Source organism: Fusarium keratoplasticum, chromosome 3 (genome assembly GCF_025433545.1).
Source record: "Fusarium keratoplasticum isolate Fu6.1 chromosome 3, whole genome shotgun sequence".
NCBI classification, from domain to species: domain Eukaryota; kingdom Fungi; phylum Ascomycota; class Sordariomycetes; order Hypocreales; family Nectriaceae; genus Fusarium; species Fusarium keratoplasticum.
The window spans coordinates 4,391,963-4,409,245 of NC_070531.1; the positions used below are offsets into that span (position 1 = coordinate 4,391,963).

General features: G+C 50.3%; 6 protein-coding genes across 6 annotated transcripts; 3 read left to right on the top strand and 3 right to left on the bottom strand.

The window, feature by feature from the left end:
- Window positions 1–537: 537 nt before the first annotated feature.
- Window positions 538–1,928, bottom strand: NCS57_00466400 (uncharacterized protein; the record flags this gene model as incomplete). Its single annotated transcript, XM_053054618.1, has 3 exons — window positions 538–977; window positions 1,023–1,242; window positions 1,293–1,928. 3 exons carry the CDS (start codon window positions 1,926–1,928, stop codon window positions 538–540), a joined length of 1,296 nt encoding a protein of 431 aa, XP_052916778.1.
- A 1,612-nt stretch (window positions 1,929–3,540) lies between these two features.
- On the bottom strand, window positions 3,541–5,052 carry NCS57_00466500 (uncharacterized protein; the record flags this gene model as incomplete). The annotated part of the gene is made up of 1 exon (XM_053054619.1): window positions 3,541–5,052. The coding sequence occupies exon 1, from the start codon at window positions 5,011–5,013 to the stop codon at window positions 3,541–3,543; it is 1,473 nt and encodes a 490-aa protein (XP_052916779.1). The 5' UTR covers window positions 5,014–5,052.
- Window positions 5,053–6,059: 1,007 nt separating this feature from the next.
- Window positions 6,060–7,007, top strand: NCS57_00466600 (uncharacterized protein; the record flags this gene model as incomplete). The annotated part of the gene is made up of 2 exons (XM_053054620.1): window positions 6,060–6,351; window positions 6,409–7,007. Exons 1-2 carry the CDS (start codon window positions 6,090–6,092, stop codon window positions 7,005–7,007), a joined length of 861 nt encoding a protein of 286 aa, XP_052916780.1. The 5' UTR covers window positions 6,060–6,089.
- Window positions 7,008–7,891: 884 nt separating this feature from the next.
- On the bottom strand, window positions 7,892–8,258 carry NCS57_00466700 (uncharacterized protein; the record flags this gene model as incomplete). Its single annotated transcript, XM_053054621.1, has 2 exons — window positions 8,093–8,258; window positions 7,892–8,037 (listed from the first exon to the last, which is right to left on the bottom strand). Exons 1-2 carry the CDS (start codon window positions 8,184–8,186, stop codon window positions 7,892–7,894), a joined length of 240 nt encoding a protein of 79 aa, XP_052916781.1. The 5' UTR covers window positions 8,187–8,258.
- Window positions 8,259–12,994: 4,736 nt separating this feature from the next.
- NCS57_00466800 (uncharacterized protein) lies at window positions 12,995–14,485 on the top strand (the record flags this gene model as incomplete). The annotated part of the gene is made up of 1 exon (XM_053054622.1): window positions 12,995–14,485. One exon carries the CDS (start codon window positions 12,995–12,997, stop codon window positions 14,483–14,485), a length of 1,491 nt encoding a protein of 496 aa, XP_052916782.1.
- A 1,631-nt stretch (window positions 14,486–16,116) lies between these two features.
- On the top strand, window positions 16,117–17,040 carry NCS57_00466900 (uncharacterized protein; the record flags this gene model as incomplete). The annotated part of the gene is made up of 1 exon (XM_053054623.1): window positions 16,117–17,040. The coding sequence occupies one exon, from the start codon at window positions 16,117–16,119 to the stop codon at window positions 17,038–17,040; it is 924 nt and encodes a 307-aa protein (XP_052916783.1).
- Between the last annotated feature and the right edge of the window lie 243 nt (window positions 17,041–17,283).

Sequence of the window (17,283 nt, forward strand, 5' to 3'; positions counted from 1 at the left end):
TAGAACCACAAGTAGCACGAGCAAGACAGATCCAAAGACGTCATCCTTGAAACGTTGCATCTCCCATCTGTTGTCCGATTTTCTCCCACTTGATACTGAAACAGATATCTGATCATTCCTACGCTGAGGATAGTAGTTGTTGCAGACGTGATCCACTATTGGTCTGTTGGCGCTGACGTGACTGTGTCCCGGTATGTGGTGCTTGATCGGCCGGGGTTAAGCACCGTTAAGGTTGCGGGGATAGATAGATATAATCCCTCAGCACCTGGGGTTGAATACTACGTATCCTTGCTTTCAAGGATATTCCTGCGAGCATATTGGGAATGGTTCATGGAGAATTTGCTGTCTCTTTTTCGGTCTCTCAAGGTTGCAAGGGGAGACCAACAGCTACGACGCTAACATACATATTTGATACCCTAATTGTTGCCTATTCTCATCCGATCGGGCTTTTTCCGACTTGCCTTATCGTTTACATGACTCATGGTGTAACCAACTCGTCAATCACTGCAGATGCCCTTGTCCATGCAAAAGAATCCTTCAGAGCTCCTGCTCATCCCACTCCTCATTCTCCTCCTCACCCTCAACATAAGGTTGAAGTCTCTCCTTCAAATCCTCGACCTCGATTCCTCCGATCATGACTCGTGGACCACCCTTTCGGCAGGGTGGGAGGGGAACGCTGCGGACGACGTGGATGACGCCGTTCTTGCCGATTCCGTCTTCAAAGTCGACGGCGACGTTGCCGTTGACGACGATCGAGGTCCAGCTCTTCCAGGTGTGGATGTCGACTCCGAGGCTCTTTTCGAGGAGGGTGGGGAGCTCGATGTGGAAGTTGCCGTTGATCTTGGGCTGGTCCTCCTTGTTTGCTTCTTCATCGCCGTAGTAAATCTCGTCGCTGTAGACGGTGGTGTTGGGGACAATCTGGTACTTAAGCAGAGCGGTGAGATACTTCTTGCCAGTCTCGGTGTTGAAGAGGAAGGCTGCAAATGTTAGCTTGTATCTTCTACCTGGGTTTCAGTACTCACCATTGGCCTTGGGACCAAGACGCTCCCATGCGCTGTTGGAGGGGGCAAACACGGTGCTGCCGTTCATCTTGACGTTGTGCACGTACTTGACGAAATCGGTCTTGTCGTAAGCGAGCAGCAGGGTTGAGAACTGGGCGGGGAAGAGGCTAATGACCCGACCGATCATGGGAGGAGGGACGAGGATGCGGTTGACGGCATGGATCCAACCGTTCTTGGCTTTCTGTGCATATGTGAGTGGAGGTCCACAAGGAAGGGTGAGATGGTGCGTACAATGTTTACGACGACGACCTTGCTATAAAGGTTGACTCTGACACCGTTGAAGCCGACGCTCGTTCGGAGTCTCTGGGGGTTGCCACCCAGCCATGGCTCGTTCAGAGCGGTGGGCAGAGTGTGTGTGAAGAGAATCCTTCCGGCAGGGTACTCTCCAAGACCGAGATGGTAGTTGAGCACGCTCTCGACAAACTCATCGCTGGGCTTGTGGTCGTGGGGAATGTGCTCAAACGCCTCGTCAATTGGCGCAAAGAGGGTGTAGTTTGCGTCGGTGCTGTTGAGAAGCTTGCCAAACTTGTCGTGCTTCTCGACCAACTTGAAAAACTCCTTGGTATGGTTGCTCTTCTCGAGGATTTCCCAAATAGTCAAATCCGACAGATCCAGTCCGAGCAGGTCGATAGGTGCCTCGGTGGGATGGCCGTGGACCTCTGGGTCCTCAAGCTTCTTGTGGACGGCGTTGGAGATTTCGGAGGAGAGATGCTCGACAGCCTCATCGACGGATCCGGCGATCCGAGAGGGCAGCTCCTCTAGGGTGTGCTTGATGTCGTTCTTCAGGTGGTTGAACTCGTCCAAGGCCTGGGGGATGACAATAGCCGAGGCGGCCGTAGCCAGCGTAAGCGCTGGTACCAATCTCATCTTGAATGAGGCACAGTTGATGAATGCCGATGTCGTCGCTCAATTCTATCGAGCACCGGTCACCTGACTTGCAAGTGAAGCACGATAACGTCGACAAGTTCGCAGCGGTGAGGCAGCAACGTTTATAACAGGGCCAAGGATCAGATGTTCACTCCAAACTGGTTACGCTGACACTCGTCGCCACCAACCAGTAGGGACAAGATCCGTGACGGTGCTGGCGTCATCCTTTCGAACCCCGCACCGGATTCCTCGGGTTTTTTGTCTTACGTGATGGGCCAAGGTCGCGTTCCTTGCAAGTCACGAGTTTGATTGGGTGTTTAGCCGGGGCCAGGGCCTTCAGCCGCGCGTCGGTTTGGGAACCTGGTGATGCTATACGCGTATAGGTTCGTATGGCGCGATACGCGTAGTAGTATATGAAAGACGTGATACGCCTCAACGGGGGATTGATCTTGGTGATTTCCGTGGTGCTCCATTATGCTCTCCCTCTTACTAGCCTGATAGGCTGTTTTAAATGATACTCGGGTGTGACATGCTGAATTAATGCCATTGATAGCAGTGGTTGAGATTGGTTCATCCTCGATCGTGAGTACCTCGTCAGCACTGTCATATTCTCGGCAATATAGGTATTGCCATAGAATCCCAGCTATGCGATAGCCTTGACCATGCGTGATGTTTCTTGGTGAGTTTGAGACCATGGATGCAATCTAACGGTGTCTCACTCAGCCCCATTCCACTGTCCATTGAACGGTTCTTACCCAACTGTTGTTAATCATATATTCAGTACGATCTTTCCAATAAAGAACTCCATTGAAAGAATAAAATTTAACTACAGATTTGTTTCCATCACTAGGGCATCTCTATATTACCTCGTGCTTAGGCATTTTCAGGGTTAAGTGACTCACCACTACAGGGTAGCAGCGACGCGCCTCCAAAGCATTACATGGAGGATAGCTTGCAAATATGTCAAAGAAATCCATGTCCATTAGCACTCATATGCTTCTTTTCAAATTTATAAAAGCTCCAAAAAGACTTGGCGTGGAGGATAAGATATAATATATGCTCCTTAAACACTAAAATCCAGCTTGGTACTCTTCCGCCCCAACTACATCAACCCTCGGCATACCAACCATGACACCCGCCACCAACTTTCTAGCCTCAGTCTATTGATGACATGAATGAGAAATCGAATATCTTTGAAATTGGACTATAAAACTTTTCCTACGTCATGTCGAATATATAATACAGAGGATACTTTGGCGTCGAAGCGACTTGCAAATGAAGGTCAGGAGTTCTTGACTGACAAACACCTTCAACCTCCCCCAACACCGCCAATCTTACCAACGAGACGAGAGATATTTGTTAAAAAAAAAAAAAAAAAAAAACGCTCAAAACGAGTCAAGGTTTGATTCTGGAGACCGCTAAAGGCGATGGGGGAAGACAAAATGTCGCAAAGCAAGACAGGAGTATTGGTTGTGGTGATCAAGCATATACCTAGGCGGAGCATTCAACATAATGTCAACTTGGCTACTATAGTAACAGATTAATGACAATTCTACAGGTATAAACTACATCGCTATGATATCATATCAAACATTCAAAAACCGACATGCCTCTAGTCCAGCTTCAGTTTCAAAGCCTCGTCCACTTTCTTTGCCGCGTCAATGCTCTCCTTGAGCACGCGCTTCTCCTTATCAGTCAATTCAATGGCCTCTGAGCCATCCATACAGCTCATGTCCGCCTTTGTAGCACCCTTGTGCCACTTTCCATCCACCATCCAGTACTCTGGGACCTCGTATCCCTTGGGATCCACCTTTTTATTCTTCAACAAACTTCCATTGTACCATATCAACTTGTCTTTGTCGTCTGTGTGTGCAATGACAAAGCTGCACACTTTTGTGACGTTCTGCGCATTGGCGTCGTCGGCCCAGCCTATCATGGAGCCGTAGTGCTCCTCAAACTCGTATGTTGAGCCACCGAGTTCAAGACCGAGCCACCAAGACTCCTTGTCTCCGTGGGTCAGCTTGTATGTGACTTCTTCGCGGACGTCATATGTGTTCTGCCATGCCACGTGGAGCATGCCAACAAGAACATCGACTCGGGCCTTGTTGACGACGACAACACCAGAGTCACACTCCTCGGCGTAGTCTTCTGTCCAGACTAGGGAGTTGTTCATCTCTGGTGAAGGGATTTTGATTTGGTCCTTCCACCAGTCGTGTCTTGGTCGGAAGGCATGCTGCCATAGTAGGCGATCGTGGAACAGGTAGGCGCCCTTCTTGACATAAGGTCTCTGAGCGAAGAGTGCCTCGGGTTTCTGTAGAAAGACGGCATCTGCATCCAAGAGGATGACTTGCTCGAACGTTGATGCAAGCACGGCGAAGGCCTTGATAGCCCATCCGCCATCCTTGAGCTTCATTGTCTTGTCATCGAAAACGTCAAAGACATTGAGGAACTCAACATCCATGGCCCCCTCCAGGCTGGCGATCTTGCCTCGCTCTTCTTTTGACAAGTCATCATCTCCAGCATAGGCGATTTGAATCGGTAGGGTGCATCCCAGGACTTTTCGAAGAGACACGATCAAGTGGCCGGCGAAGCGGATCGACTGCTCTCCACCTCCAACGGGAATGACGATGCCGCGCGAACTTTTGACGAAAGATTTCCGCAGATCGGATAGAGGCGTTCTTGACCCGGGATTGCGCGCTGGCCTTTGCAGAAAAGGGAAGAGCTGCTGCGCTGTCGTCTCGGTGGTGGCGAGCAGCTCTTTTGCGACAAAGGAATTGGGGTTCAACTTGTCAGACTGAGATATCCATTGACTCAGTTGTCTTGATCGTTGTCCAACCTCCCAAAACTTGTCTTTGTATGGTGGCTTAATCTCATGGTCGGCAAATTCCCTTGCCGTGGCTGTGATGTTGTCAAGCTCAGCCTGGGACAACTGCGACCAATCGACGCGCATCCACTCCGAGGGCCAGCCTCTGCAAGCGACAAGAAGCAGAACAATGGAAAAGGACACAAAGATACCCAGACGCACAAGAATACGTCGCGGATCTCGAAAGCGATGTCCAAGGCCCAAGGCCGATTCCAGCGCCATCGTTGAAGGGAAAGTGGTCGTGTGACGTGACGTGGACTTTGAGATGAGATTGTAAAGATTGGGAAGAGTAAAGTGCCAGGGGGGCGTGATAAATGGAACCCGGAAGCTAATTGAGCCGACGTCACGGGAGGGAAGGGGAAAGGTGTTGGCCCACTGTGGAGAGGCGAAGTTTCTTGGCTTGACGACGATTGTCTTGGCTTGGCCAACCACAGCTCGTCTGGAACCGCCCCCGGTCAGCCCCGAAACAAGGTTGGGAGGGTAAATCAGGATGAGACGAGAAGACGACGATGTCTTTTTTGGCGTGTGTAGCCTTGTTTGGTGTCCATTTGAACAGCATTATTCCAGAACAAATATCGCCTCTTTCAAATCTCTTTCAAATCACTTCTATCGTCCCAAATACCTGATCAGTACCGTCTCTGATGATAATCTCATCCTGTTCTGCCTGTAGTGGAGAATCATCGACCGTTGCCATTGGGTCACCACCCCTGTCGGTTGTTGGTTGTTGGTCTTCACACTGCAACTCTGCCCACCAGCCTGATTTCACTAAGCGCTCAACTTTTTCTTGCTCCTCTGTCTGTTGGTACCGAGGCCTAATTTTAACTCTTGCCATGTCGGTCGGAACCTGCAGTCTGGAAAAGTCACATTACTTCGAAGCATGGATTCGAATGTCCAGTGGATGAAAAAACCAAAAGATACCCTGGCTTCATGAAGAATGGAGTCCTCGGCAACTTCGAGATACGAAGTAGACGCACCAGAATCCAAGGACAGCCGATCCAAAAGCGCCAGCCGCTTAACGATCCTGTAAGGGTTGGAGCTGAACATGCAGGTCCCTGATCTAGCAGCTTTGGGCTAAATCTGTAACCGCAGCCACCGAAATACCCTTTCACCCTGGCCAATACCTGACAGTGAGGTTGGAAATGCACCTCGCCCCCACACCAAAGGATGATCCGTTTGGTCTCGAGTCTGCCTTAAAGTCTTGTGGGCTCTCCCACACTGATCGTCGCTCTCGTTCCACCCATAATCCTCCCATTCTTCTTGACTTTTACTACCGCTCGTTTTTCCGTTCGTCAAACATCATGCGTCTTTGGGTCCTTGTCACTCTGGCTCTGCTGCATCAGCCAGCTCTTGCTCAGAATGATATATGCTGGGGAGTAGATGGAACACCATGGACCAGCAACAAGCGGTGTCCTGGCTCCTCTACCTGTTGTGGTGCAGACGCGACATGCATGCCCAATCGGCTCTGCAAGAACAAAGGCCAAGCCGTGGATGAGTTTGTGAGAGGACCTTGTGCTGTGAAGCCCTACAGCAAGGAGAAGTGCGCAGCCATCTGCGTCTATGGTAAGTTGCCCAAGCATATTGTTCTGTGAGACACACTAACCAAGGCTCGCCTTGTAGAGGAAGTCAACAACCGCTTTCCACGAGTCAAGAGATGCGAGGATGGTAGCTATTGTTGCGACAATGACAGTGGCTGCTGCGATGCCGGCCGCGGAGTCTTTATCGACGACGAAGGCAACCCTGAGGGCTCGACCAAAGAAAAAGAAACCACTTCGAGCGAGGCCCCCGAGACAACGACATCTTCAATAGCCTCCACCACATCAGCCCCTTCCTCCACATCCACCTCATCCGTCGCATCGACCACATCCACCGACTCAAGCCCTTCTTCAGACGCCGAGGAACAAAACAACGACAAGGAGTCTGATGCTTCTGATGATGACATGGGCCTCAAGATTGGCCTGGTAGTCGGAATCCCCGCTGCTGCCATCGGCGCCGCTCTGGCGGTCTGGCTCTTCCTCAGAAAGAAGCGAGCCTCGGCTGATCAGCCCAAGCCCTACCTCCCTGAGTATGCCCCCGCCTACCCAGACATGTACCAACAACGGCCCCCGCAAATGTACCAGTACCAGCAGCAACAACAGCCCGTGTACCAGTCCTACGCCGAGATGGACGGCCGCCGGGACTCCAAGGCTCCGGGGGCGGTGCAGGAGCTGCAGGGCTGAGGGGTTCTTGGCAGTGATATGTCACCTTAGTGTGTAGTATTCTTCTTTCTCCAGTATGAGCTATGTTTCAGAACGAAATTACGATACGGTAGATGGTGTGGGTAGCTTTTTTTTTTTTTTGGCACGGCGTTGAAAGTTGGGTGTTTTTGAGTAAATCTACATTTAATTTCATTGTCCGCCACGTGGATCCATTCAAAGACCTCACACAAACGCTGCTCGTGAAAATCTGGTGATGCCGAGGCATGAGTCCTGAAAATCGGTGAGCCAGGGGAGGCCTTGCACTCTACTCAGAGGATCCAGCCCCCCGCGTGATCAACGCCTACTCGGTACCGACGAACTGGTTTCAGCGGCAAGTTAGAGACTTTGATTGGCCGCGGATGGTACACTCATGTCATTGTGCATCTGCATCTGGCAATTCGGTTACAATGCGCCCTGCTTCCGGCCCTTGCTCTCTTTCTCGCAAGGTCCTTACTCATTTGCCAAGAAGCTCACGTAAGAAATCATGCATTTGGTAGGGGGCAGCATGTCTTGGCTCTTTTTGGGGGCTGTTTCATGGCGAGGTAAATACCTCTTTGAGCGAGTGTTGGTTGGTGAATGTGCACTGGAGAGGTGCCAAGAAAACTTCCATCTCGCTTGACTATTACGGTGGAAGGCTCCAACAAACACAGACAGGCTATTATTGCAAAATTTCGTACGGAAAGAACAATATCAATAATCGGGGTTGTGGTGGCTTGTAGGTAGCAAGCCTCCCACTTCTCTCACTCCTAAAGAGTTGTGTGGGGAGTGGTTCACAACAACAGCGATGACCGGATACCGCAAGAACAAGACTGTTGGATAATTTGATTGCTCACATAGGCACCAGAAGACATAAATATTCTGTCTAATTATTCATTGGCCTTCTTTTCTCCGCCCATGGCGTTCTGAACGGCCCCGCCGATGCTGCCCTCGGGGGTGAACTGCTTTCCAATCATGCCCTCCTTGTCGAAGGGGCCACCAATCTTTTGGCCCATTGATCCGATTGCACCTTGTTCTATTCGTGAAAGCATCAGTATGATTTTATTGAATCGGATAAGGGAGAAACAAACCGGTGAATTGCTTGCCAATGCTGCCCTGGGCGTCCATCGCCTTGGGCATGGTGCCCTTGTTGAGGTTGGTAGCGTCCATAGGCTTGTCCGACATGATGAGTGTTGGTATGTTGTATGTACTGTTGATACTGGTATATATGGGAAAAGTACAGATGAATGATATAAGATGCTGACGAGAGGATAGCATTGCGTCAAGGTATTTTATAGTATTTAAGCTATACGATTACATCACCTGGGCATAGGCGACTTAGTCCAAAGTCATGATCTCATCACTCGTAATTGGCGATTGTTCGGCCATGCCTAGAGCGATTCGATACACCAACACAGTCATGAGGTCATCCACTGCAATGGCCAACCTCTCCTTTTCCCCCCCGCGCCATCACCGCAAGCGTGGATTGGGAGCCAGCCACGTGCATCATTGGTGAGCCTTTGGTTCAAGCCCAGTAGTCTAACGCAACACCAGAGCTCAGGATGACATGGAATTTCTTCTAGATTATGTCGGGGCTGGGTTAGATGATCATCACTGCAAGCTAAAAACGAGGGATAGATGTGATAAAGCTCGTCTTTGAATAACTATACATTTAGGAAATTTCCCATATCAGATGCCCTAGCTCGGCAATACTGTTATATAGTATTTCTTTCCCCCTGTACCCTTAGATCCTTTATCTTAAGGAACGTGTTGGAAAGTAGGTTTAAGCTCAAAGATCTTGTTGATTTTTTCTGACCCCTGTGGGGGTGCACTTCTATGTTACCCTCCTGGGTAGAAATTGTCAGATCCTCTACTCCAGTCGCAGCACAAAATCAACCACAATGTCGCTAAAAATGCCGGATTCTCAGTCGTAGCCTCACTCCTCCCGAAAGTGCCATAGTTCTGTACGCGCCTGTCCTTAAGTCTGGCGGCCCTATGCGCATGTTCGAGGGCCAACCAGCCCCTGCTCATCTCAGAATCATCTTCGTCCAGGGTGGTCGTGTTTGCATTCAACACGGGAGGTGGGCTTCGAGGTGATAGCTGCTTAGTCTGGTCTTCCCGTGAATGCTCTTCAAGTACCTTCTTCAGCGTGCCAGTGCTACGTTGAGTGTTGAGGAGAAAGGTATCTTCCAGTATTTGCCTTGCTGTCATGGACTCGCCTAACCTCTGGTCTGTAACAGTTACAGTCAAACTGGCCTTGCGTGAGATGAATAAGATGACGAGATCTAACCACGCAGGGGTTTGGGTCGTCAGCGAGTCGTCATCGAAGAGAGCACGGTTCCTGGCTAGATATAAAACAAGTTTTGCCCAAGGGGAAACATCTTTGTGGATTTCGTTTGGCGATGCGCCGTGCTCGAGCAGTAACTTGCACATGCGGCATCGGGTATCGTTGTGAGGTTCGTCAATCAGCGAAGAGACTGCGTAGTCAAGGAGCGGCCGTCCTTTTTTTCCATTAACCAGGCCAGCATTCTGCTGTAGAATGGACCGGACGTAGTTGTAAACCCCCCTCTGAATGCAGAAAGATAGAAAGGTATCATCTTCACTGTCCGAACGGTTTTCGTCACTCCCATGGAGCAAACTCTCCGTGCTCCAGTGGTAGTCCGAAGTATCGTACTTTTTTTGGTGCTCCCCCATCATTGAATCAAATTGGTGCAGGAGCGATTGAACTTGGCTGGTATGCTTTCTCTCTGTAATCGATGCATATCTCATGGCAACTTGTGTTGATTGCCATACACCTGGCGATGGGCTTGTTTTGAAGTGCGGTAGGGTAAGCTGAATTTGAAATATGTAGGAACGAGCCAAGCTGAGGCTCGGAGAGAATTGATCGTCCTTGATGGCGTTCTGAATCATGACGCGAACATCAGGACGCTCCAGAAAGTCCCGAAGTGTCCTGTGAATGTATGACACGGTGTGATTCTCGTACGGTTTCCGATGGGCGCCGTTCACCTCTAACAATCCCATGCATCTTGACTTGAGTCGATTATCGGTTTTCCGACACAGAGAAGTTAGAAAACCCTTGCTGGAATCGAGTGAGTTGTTTTGGCCGAAAAGCTTGTGGTTCTTCCTGTCCGCCAGCGCCAGGGTTGTGATACTCATCACGCCCCCTGACCACTCGTCGCCTCCTGTCTCGGTCATGGCAAGTTCCTGGCTTTGTCTCGCGGTGCGCAGAATCTCAAAGAACATGGCGGCCTCCTCTAGGTAGAATGGTGGGTCAATTGTCTTCAGCATGTGAGAGTAGAGGTCCTCCAGGCCGCGCGGTAGACACCGGAGCCTTTTTGCAACGTCCTCAAAGTCGTCATCGAGATCCAGACCCTTGATGAGTGAGTTCAGGAGCAGCTTGACCCAGAGGAACACGCCATTTGCCGTCGCGACAATCTCCTTGATCACCTTTGTCGCCTCGCTTGGTTGTCCTGCGCAGAGGGCAGTCCAATTTTCATTTGCGCTGAGTCGATCCTCAACGTACACGAAGATATCGTTCTTTGTGAGATCCTGAAGCCTCAAGGTCGGGCAAGATTTGAAGACGTTTTCAATCTGGAGCCATGGCCGGCTAGATACACAGATTTTGACATGTGAATGGGTCCCGACCTTGACCAGGAACCGTGCCATTGCAGCGTGATCGCCCTGGTACTCGTCCAACCCATCGACGAACAAGCAGAGTCGTTGATGAGATGTTGACTTTATCAGTTTCTCAAAAGCGTCCTCTAACTTTCCGACTGTCCAACTGATGTTGGGAGTATGCTGTTTGAAAACTTGGTAGCGGGATACGTCATCGTATGCACATGACAGTATCGTTTGAAGCTGATCGGGGTATTTCGATAGATATTGGTGCAAAATGGATCGAAAGATGCCCAATAGAGACCGCTGTTCGGGTGTACCACTGTTCCAGAAGAAGAATGAGAATACTTCAAGATCATGTCCGGATGCCCAACGACCAAGAAACTCATATGCCCGGCCGCTGTCGAGAATGTATCGTATCAGAGTAGACTTGCCACTGGCGGCCTTTCCACTGAGCCAGTACACGCCATTCCCGTGTTCTAGCCACTGAGGGAAACTGCTCCCAGCCGTCTCATCGGACTTGTCTGCTTTGAAAATCCATTCGAATGTGGAGCGATGTGCTTCAGCGACTTCCTCATACCGCTGTGAGATGCTCGCAAAGTGAAGACGTCTTAGTAGCACCCGCTGAACAGCGGCCTCAGTCTCCTGGCTGGATGGTATTCGCTCATCGATTCTGGCGATAGCTTGTACAAGTGATGACTCCGTCCTTTCCCATAGAGCGTCGACTCGGGACCTAATTTCTTCCGCGAAAATATCCCGGTTCTCAAGTATTTTTTGGACCAGGTCTTGATTTGACTTCTGAAGTGCTTGGAACCTGTAGTCACCCAGGACGGAAGATGTGGCTTGTGCCTTTCTAATGCGTGCGTCAATTGGTATGTCAAAGGTTCCGTCTTCCAAGAAGGACTCACTGCACAACTGACAGGATGTGGAGCTCCAGCTGGCCTCTCAAATCAGACAATGTTTGCAAAGCCTTTGCAGCTTCATCATTCTTCCACACCGCTCTGAGCGCCTGGCGTAGAGTCTTCAGTTTTCGACGCTTCACTTCGTCTCCCTTCTGACCCGGAACAAACCCGGACGACGAACCAGCTTGGCTGGATTGTTGGTATTGAATTTTCAGCTGCTTGTCACGAACGTGGTCCAGGGAACGCAGAATCTCTTCCGTTGCCTTGACGCACTTCTCCGAGATCCGAATCAGCTCTTCACCATCCTCCCCTGAAGGAAAGGACTGGATGTTGTTCTTGGCGAACCTGCTCAAGCCCTCGGCTTTATGACGGAGCTCGAAGCAGTCACGCTCGACGTTGGTGTTTTCGGCTGTTAAGCCGCTTGTTGAGTTGTGGATTTCCCGCACTGTCTTTAGCAGACTGCCACCAAACTGGATGACACCCAAGATGCTCGCCGCTGCTGATATGGAGGCCAGAGGGTCCATCGATCAGGCATCGAATCAACAGAGCGAGTGCTCTATCAGTTGAAGTGCGTTGTGGAAGTGACAAACGTCGCCTTTGCCTCAGTCCTCAACCTAAGGCGGCAGGTTGGTCCCAAAAAGCCCACCGCTGGTACTGACACCAGAAATGTATGGGGAGGCGGTGATGAGTTCGTCGACCCATCTGGGCCGGTACGGAATATAAACTGATGGTCTCATGTATCCTGCAATTGCTCAGCCCCGCTGAAGGGGCTGAGCCGGACAGCCACACGTCTGGGCTCTACCTTGGAGATAGCCCACAGAGGATAATGACCTCTATATATCTTGGTAAGCTTCCGTGGCGATGACATTTGGATACTCCCTGACAATGCAACTCGCCGTGCAGCAGATGACTCCTCGATTTAAACAGGTCAAACTGGAGTGTGGCTTGGGCAGGAAATGCCTGATGATCTCTGCCTCTTCCCCGCGCTGTGTGGTGTGGGTCTCGTATTCCGTGTATCCTCGCATAACTCGGAGGCTCTGCAATTGGCCGACTTCGTTGTAAGGCAGACTTGGGTATTTCTGCTTCTCAAGGCCTTCAAACCGTTGGACAGGAGCAATAAGAGGGAGCGATAGTCCTGTGACCTCTAATTTAATCACAAGGCCAACCGCAGCACAGGTCATCTGGATTGCAGTACTATCCGCTGCGTCTATATATTGCCTTGTTGTCCCCCGCGGCCAGAGTTTTGCATTGCCGTGTTATCCGTCACACCCAGAAAGCTGAAGACATTGCATTTAGGTGGTTCAGCTGTTCTCTGTTAACTGAAATGATCGACTGCTGCCTAGATATCATTAATAAATGCCATCTTAAGATCGACGACATTTTGACATAACCCAGTTTGCTCAGCCACACTGAGATGGGTATATAAAGACCGTCAACAAAGACGTGAACTTTGTTCTTGCAACATCACATCACATCATGAAGCCATACCATTATACAATTGATCAACTCTACCGTGACTGGCGATATGCCGTCGAGAAGGACTTTGTCACCGCTGATGGGGAGGCTTTTCCTTACGCCCCAGGTGGTCACTTGCAATGGGGCAACGAAGATAGAATGCTTTCTCTGAGCGGAAAGCCGCGCGATGCTTGTCTCAGCGGTGATGGCAAGAGGGCAGCAATCGTTGTCGAAAAGAGAATCCAAGTCATCGATACGGAGACTTGGGCGACCATTACTGTTCTCAAAGGCCACACGCGCCCCGTAGATGGCCTTGCGTTCAAACCAAACGACAGCAACATTCTTGTTTCGTCTGAGGGAACAGATGCTGATCAGATCAGTCGTGACGCTGAGCCGACCATCATTGTTTGGGATATCGACAGAGCCAAGAAGGCTCCCCGCTTGGATGAGTCTGATCTACATGTCGTTTCCAAGGCCGCTATAGTCGTCGCGGCCTCGAAGTTGGAGGGTCTCGGTTTGGAACTGAAGGGTCCTGGGCAAGCAGAACTTGAAACTGCTCTAGTGTCTGAGATCGACCGAGTCATGGCGAAGCAAAACGTCGCGGACAACATTTGCATCTGCGGCCGTCTCCAAATCGGCCATCAGCCCGATATCTTCAATCCATCCGGGACTCAAATGGTGTATTCGCCCGGATATGCCCCAGAATCAGACGAGTCTGTTACTTGGGATGTTGTGATTTGCTCGACGGATGACTTTAAACCGGTCTTGACTCTGAAAGGCCATACCGATGATATCAAGTGGGCTGGCTGGAGCCCTGATGAAACGCTCCTTGCAACTGTCTCATTCGACAAGACGATTCGTATTTGGGATGCTGTTCAGGGTCATCAGGTTCACTGTTTCGAAACAGACCGCTATAATTGGGTCGGCGCCTTTAGCCCCAATTCGCAGCATTTCGTCGCCACAGACGGGTTCGGCATCATTCGTGTCTATGCGCTTCTTGCGGACGAGACCCTGCATTGGCAATTCCAAGCTGAGGGCCCAAAGATGTGGAGGCCTTCAGTCGCCTGGCATCCAAATGGGAAACTGGTAGCCATCGGTGGGAAGAGGGACGGTGAAATCCTTCTCTTGGATATTGCCAAGAAAGAGGTCGTCCAGAGGCGACTGCTTTCGTGCAAAGACACAAAGATTGAAGGCGAGACGCCTTTGGTGATACCGGGACGCTTCGTAGGTGTAAACGAGATCAAATTTGTAGACGGAGGGAACAAGCTCGTGGTGTGGGTGAGTGGTGATGGCAGCATCGAGGTGTTTGACCTGAACAAGGAAGTGAAGTGGAGGTTTGCGAGAGGTGGCACCGAGGATGGGCCAGAGGCTGAGAAGTGGAGAGATGAGAATGGAAAGGTGACGAGTGAAGCGGGATCTGGTATGTTGGTCTTGGAGAGAGAAGGGAAGTTGACTCTGGCCAGCGTTGACTTTGATGGCGTTCGACTTTGGACTGTGCCATTGACGGATTGAAGGACTGCCACAAGCTCAGTAAGGACTTGAAAGTTGACAAGATTGAATCAAGGAAGGAAGATGTTCGGGTGAATTTCTGGACGGAGGTTTGGTGTCAAGAACTCTCTAGGCTTGTTCGTTTTCTAATCGTTCGCTTAGTATGACTTCCTGTCCTTACCTTTCATATGAATCAACTGTTTTATGAAATCTGACAATCCTTTGTTCACTAGCAACTAGGTATATAGCTGAGACAGCTTGAAAGTTCTTGTCCTTTCCAAATAGATCACTATCCAGTCTGTTGCTTTTGGAGCAATATGCGATTTTCTGTGTATTGGTCACACAGGACATCCTTTCAAGAGTTTGGTGACACCCCGACTTGAATTGTGGAGGGCACTGCCAGTTGTGAGTGGTAACACAACATGGTGCACTGCCACAGTCTTGGCGGTTCAGCAAGGGAGTCGGTTTTGAGAAACTAGCCGAGTATAGAGCCATGGGCTCCAAGATTCGAGGCTAGGATTGTCCATAGCCTGCTTTCTTGGCCACTCCCTACCATAGACTACTTGCCCCCTGCAGCCTGACTTACAAGATACGAGGGGATTCAGCTCAGCTGAGGTCCTGCATACTGGCCCGGATCGCAAATGGGAACTTGGTTTGGCTGGCCAGGCTCTCAACTATCTCTTCTCCCTGTAAATTTGTTGAGTTGGCGCCTGGGAGAGTCATTGTTGACTCAAGAAAATTTCTGCCGGTTCAGGCCGTGTCTTTCGTCTCTCAAGGTTTGTAAAAATAGGGTCGAAAGTGCACACTATGCCCCGTCACGCGCCGCTGAGCGTAGGGTCTCTTTCAGCCCGTTCTTACTACAGGGAGAGTTGCCATAGATAGATCGCTCAAGAACCTCTCAGGGTTCAACTACAACATAAATTCCCCAGAAACATACCTGGGCATCGATCCGACCCTCATCGACCGCGTATATTGGGACATTACTGGCTTGTTCTTTCTACCTGGCCAACGTCACTCCGATGTCTAGGCTTCGAGTTACCCATGCGTGATTTAATTACCAATTCTCAAAGTTGTCGACAGCCTGCTGCTGGTAGGAAGTGTTGTTGTGGCTATGTCTTGGCCTACAGCCTGATTTCGAGGCCAGAGTTCTCGGACAGCCTGGTCAGCAACCCTCCATTACGTACCAATAATAGCACTGAATTCTTCGTTCCCAATGTTCTAGCTCTTTCTCTATAAAGGACAGGGTCCCCCCTTGTTAACATGTCCGGTTTCATGCCAACGGCGCATTACCATACTTGCCAGATATCTCCTTTGAGACGTCCACAATGCCTGCACTCGAGTACCGGCCACTTAACGCCCTCCCGCTAAGAGTCCAAAGTCAAGAAATCTCCTTTTTCGAGTGGGTCACGCTCCTCACCTTGTGCCTGACCCCTCTTGTTGCCCATGTCCTCGTTGGTGTCCCCTCCCCAACCCATCTTGACGGCAAGCGACCAACTTGGCATCATCGGATCTGTCATTACAACCCAACCTCTATTCTCTGGCGCTACGCAATCATCGCTGATCGGAGAATCCGTGCTCAGAACTGGAGTAAAGCCGATCTCGCCGCCACAAATGCCTTATTCTAGACTAGAAAACGCTGGGATGGTTCAGAAGCCATGACCAAGTGCACTCACCAGCATTGTGTTCATCTGCCAGAGAGCACTCGAGCTTCTTTCTTCTCAAGAGAAATGGTCAAGACCCTCATCGTCACTCTTCAAGGGTTCCAGGCCATCACCCTCTTATCAGGCGGGCTCACCGAGGGTGCTATCGGCTTCACAAAGTGGATGGCAGTCGACATCATCTTCTTCCCCATCGCTCTCATTGGCTTGCTGAGACTTTTATGTTGCCTCTGGATTACCGACGACTTCTCATATCCCTCTCCCAACAATGTCTCACCGTGCCGCCGGTCGGGCAATTCCACTGATAACTTCTCATGCTCGTGCCGCCAGCCGGATAGCTCTGGCCAATCATTCGAGCGCTTCTTAGAAGACAATCGATTCCTACCTACTACCTATTGGGGTAGCATCTTGTTTCGTTTGGTCTATGGTCTGTCCATACTCGGGCTGTTGGCCTTGACCATCTGTTACGCGATATCGGGCGGTAACTATACGGCGACGACTTTTACTGTCCTGCTCTTCTATCTTGTGTTTCTTGCGGCAACAACCATCATCTTTTTCATCTTTTTCGTCTGCAAGCATGAGATAACGACCATTATACCCTGTATTTCAGAAACTTGGTATCAGATCTACACCGGGTGCATCATCAGCTTCGCGGTCATTGCCATTGTCATCGCCTGCCTCGAGACCCACAAGTCTCCATGCGGCAAGTTCACCAGCGGCTACGGTCGTGGCGCCGACGTCAGGGCATGCCTGGGTTCAGTTGCGGATGTTATTCCGGTCAGCGAGGGAATTGATGAACCATTCTTCGGGTTGGCTGCCTACGGGTTTACCAAGAAGAATAATGGCAGCTTCGTTAAGGTTGATGACACGCAGCAAGTGGCAAACTTTACTGGGATGTGCCTCGGAAAGCTGGAGTTGTAGATATAGGTATTTCAGATGTTTATTCTTATGCAATTGGGTCCCTAGTTCAGCAACTTACCTTGCATGCACACTCGGAATGGAGAGTCAATAGGGAGCACCCTGGCAACTTGTTTCATGGCAGTAAATTCTCTCGACGAATAATATTCCTGCTCTTCGTTGTGGTAATTCTATCAAGTCAGACTAGTGGCGGTTTTGCCTAGATCTGACAGTGTCTCTATTCAAGTACACATTGAAAGGAAGCTG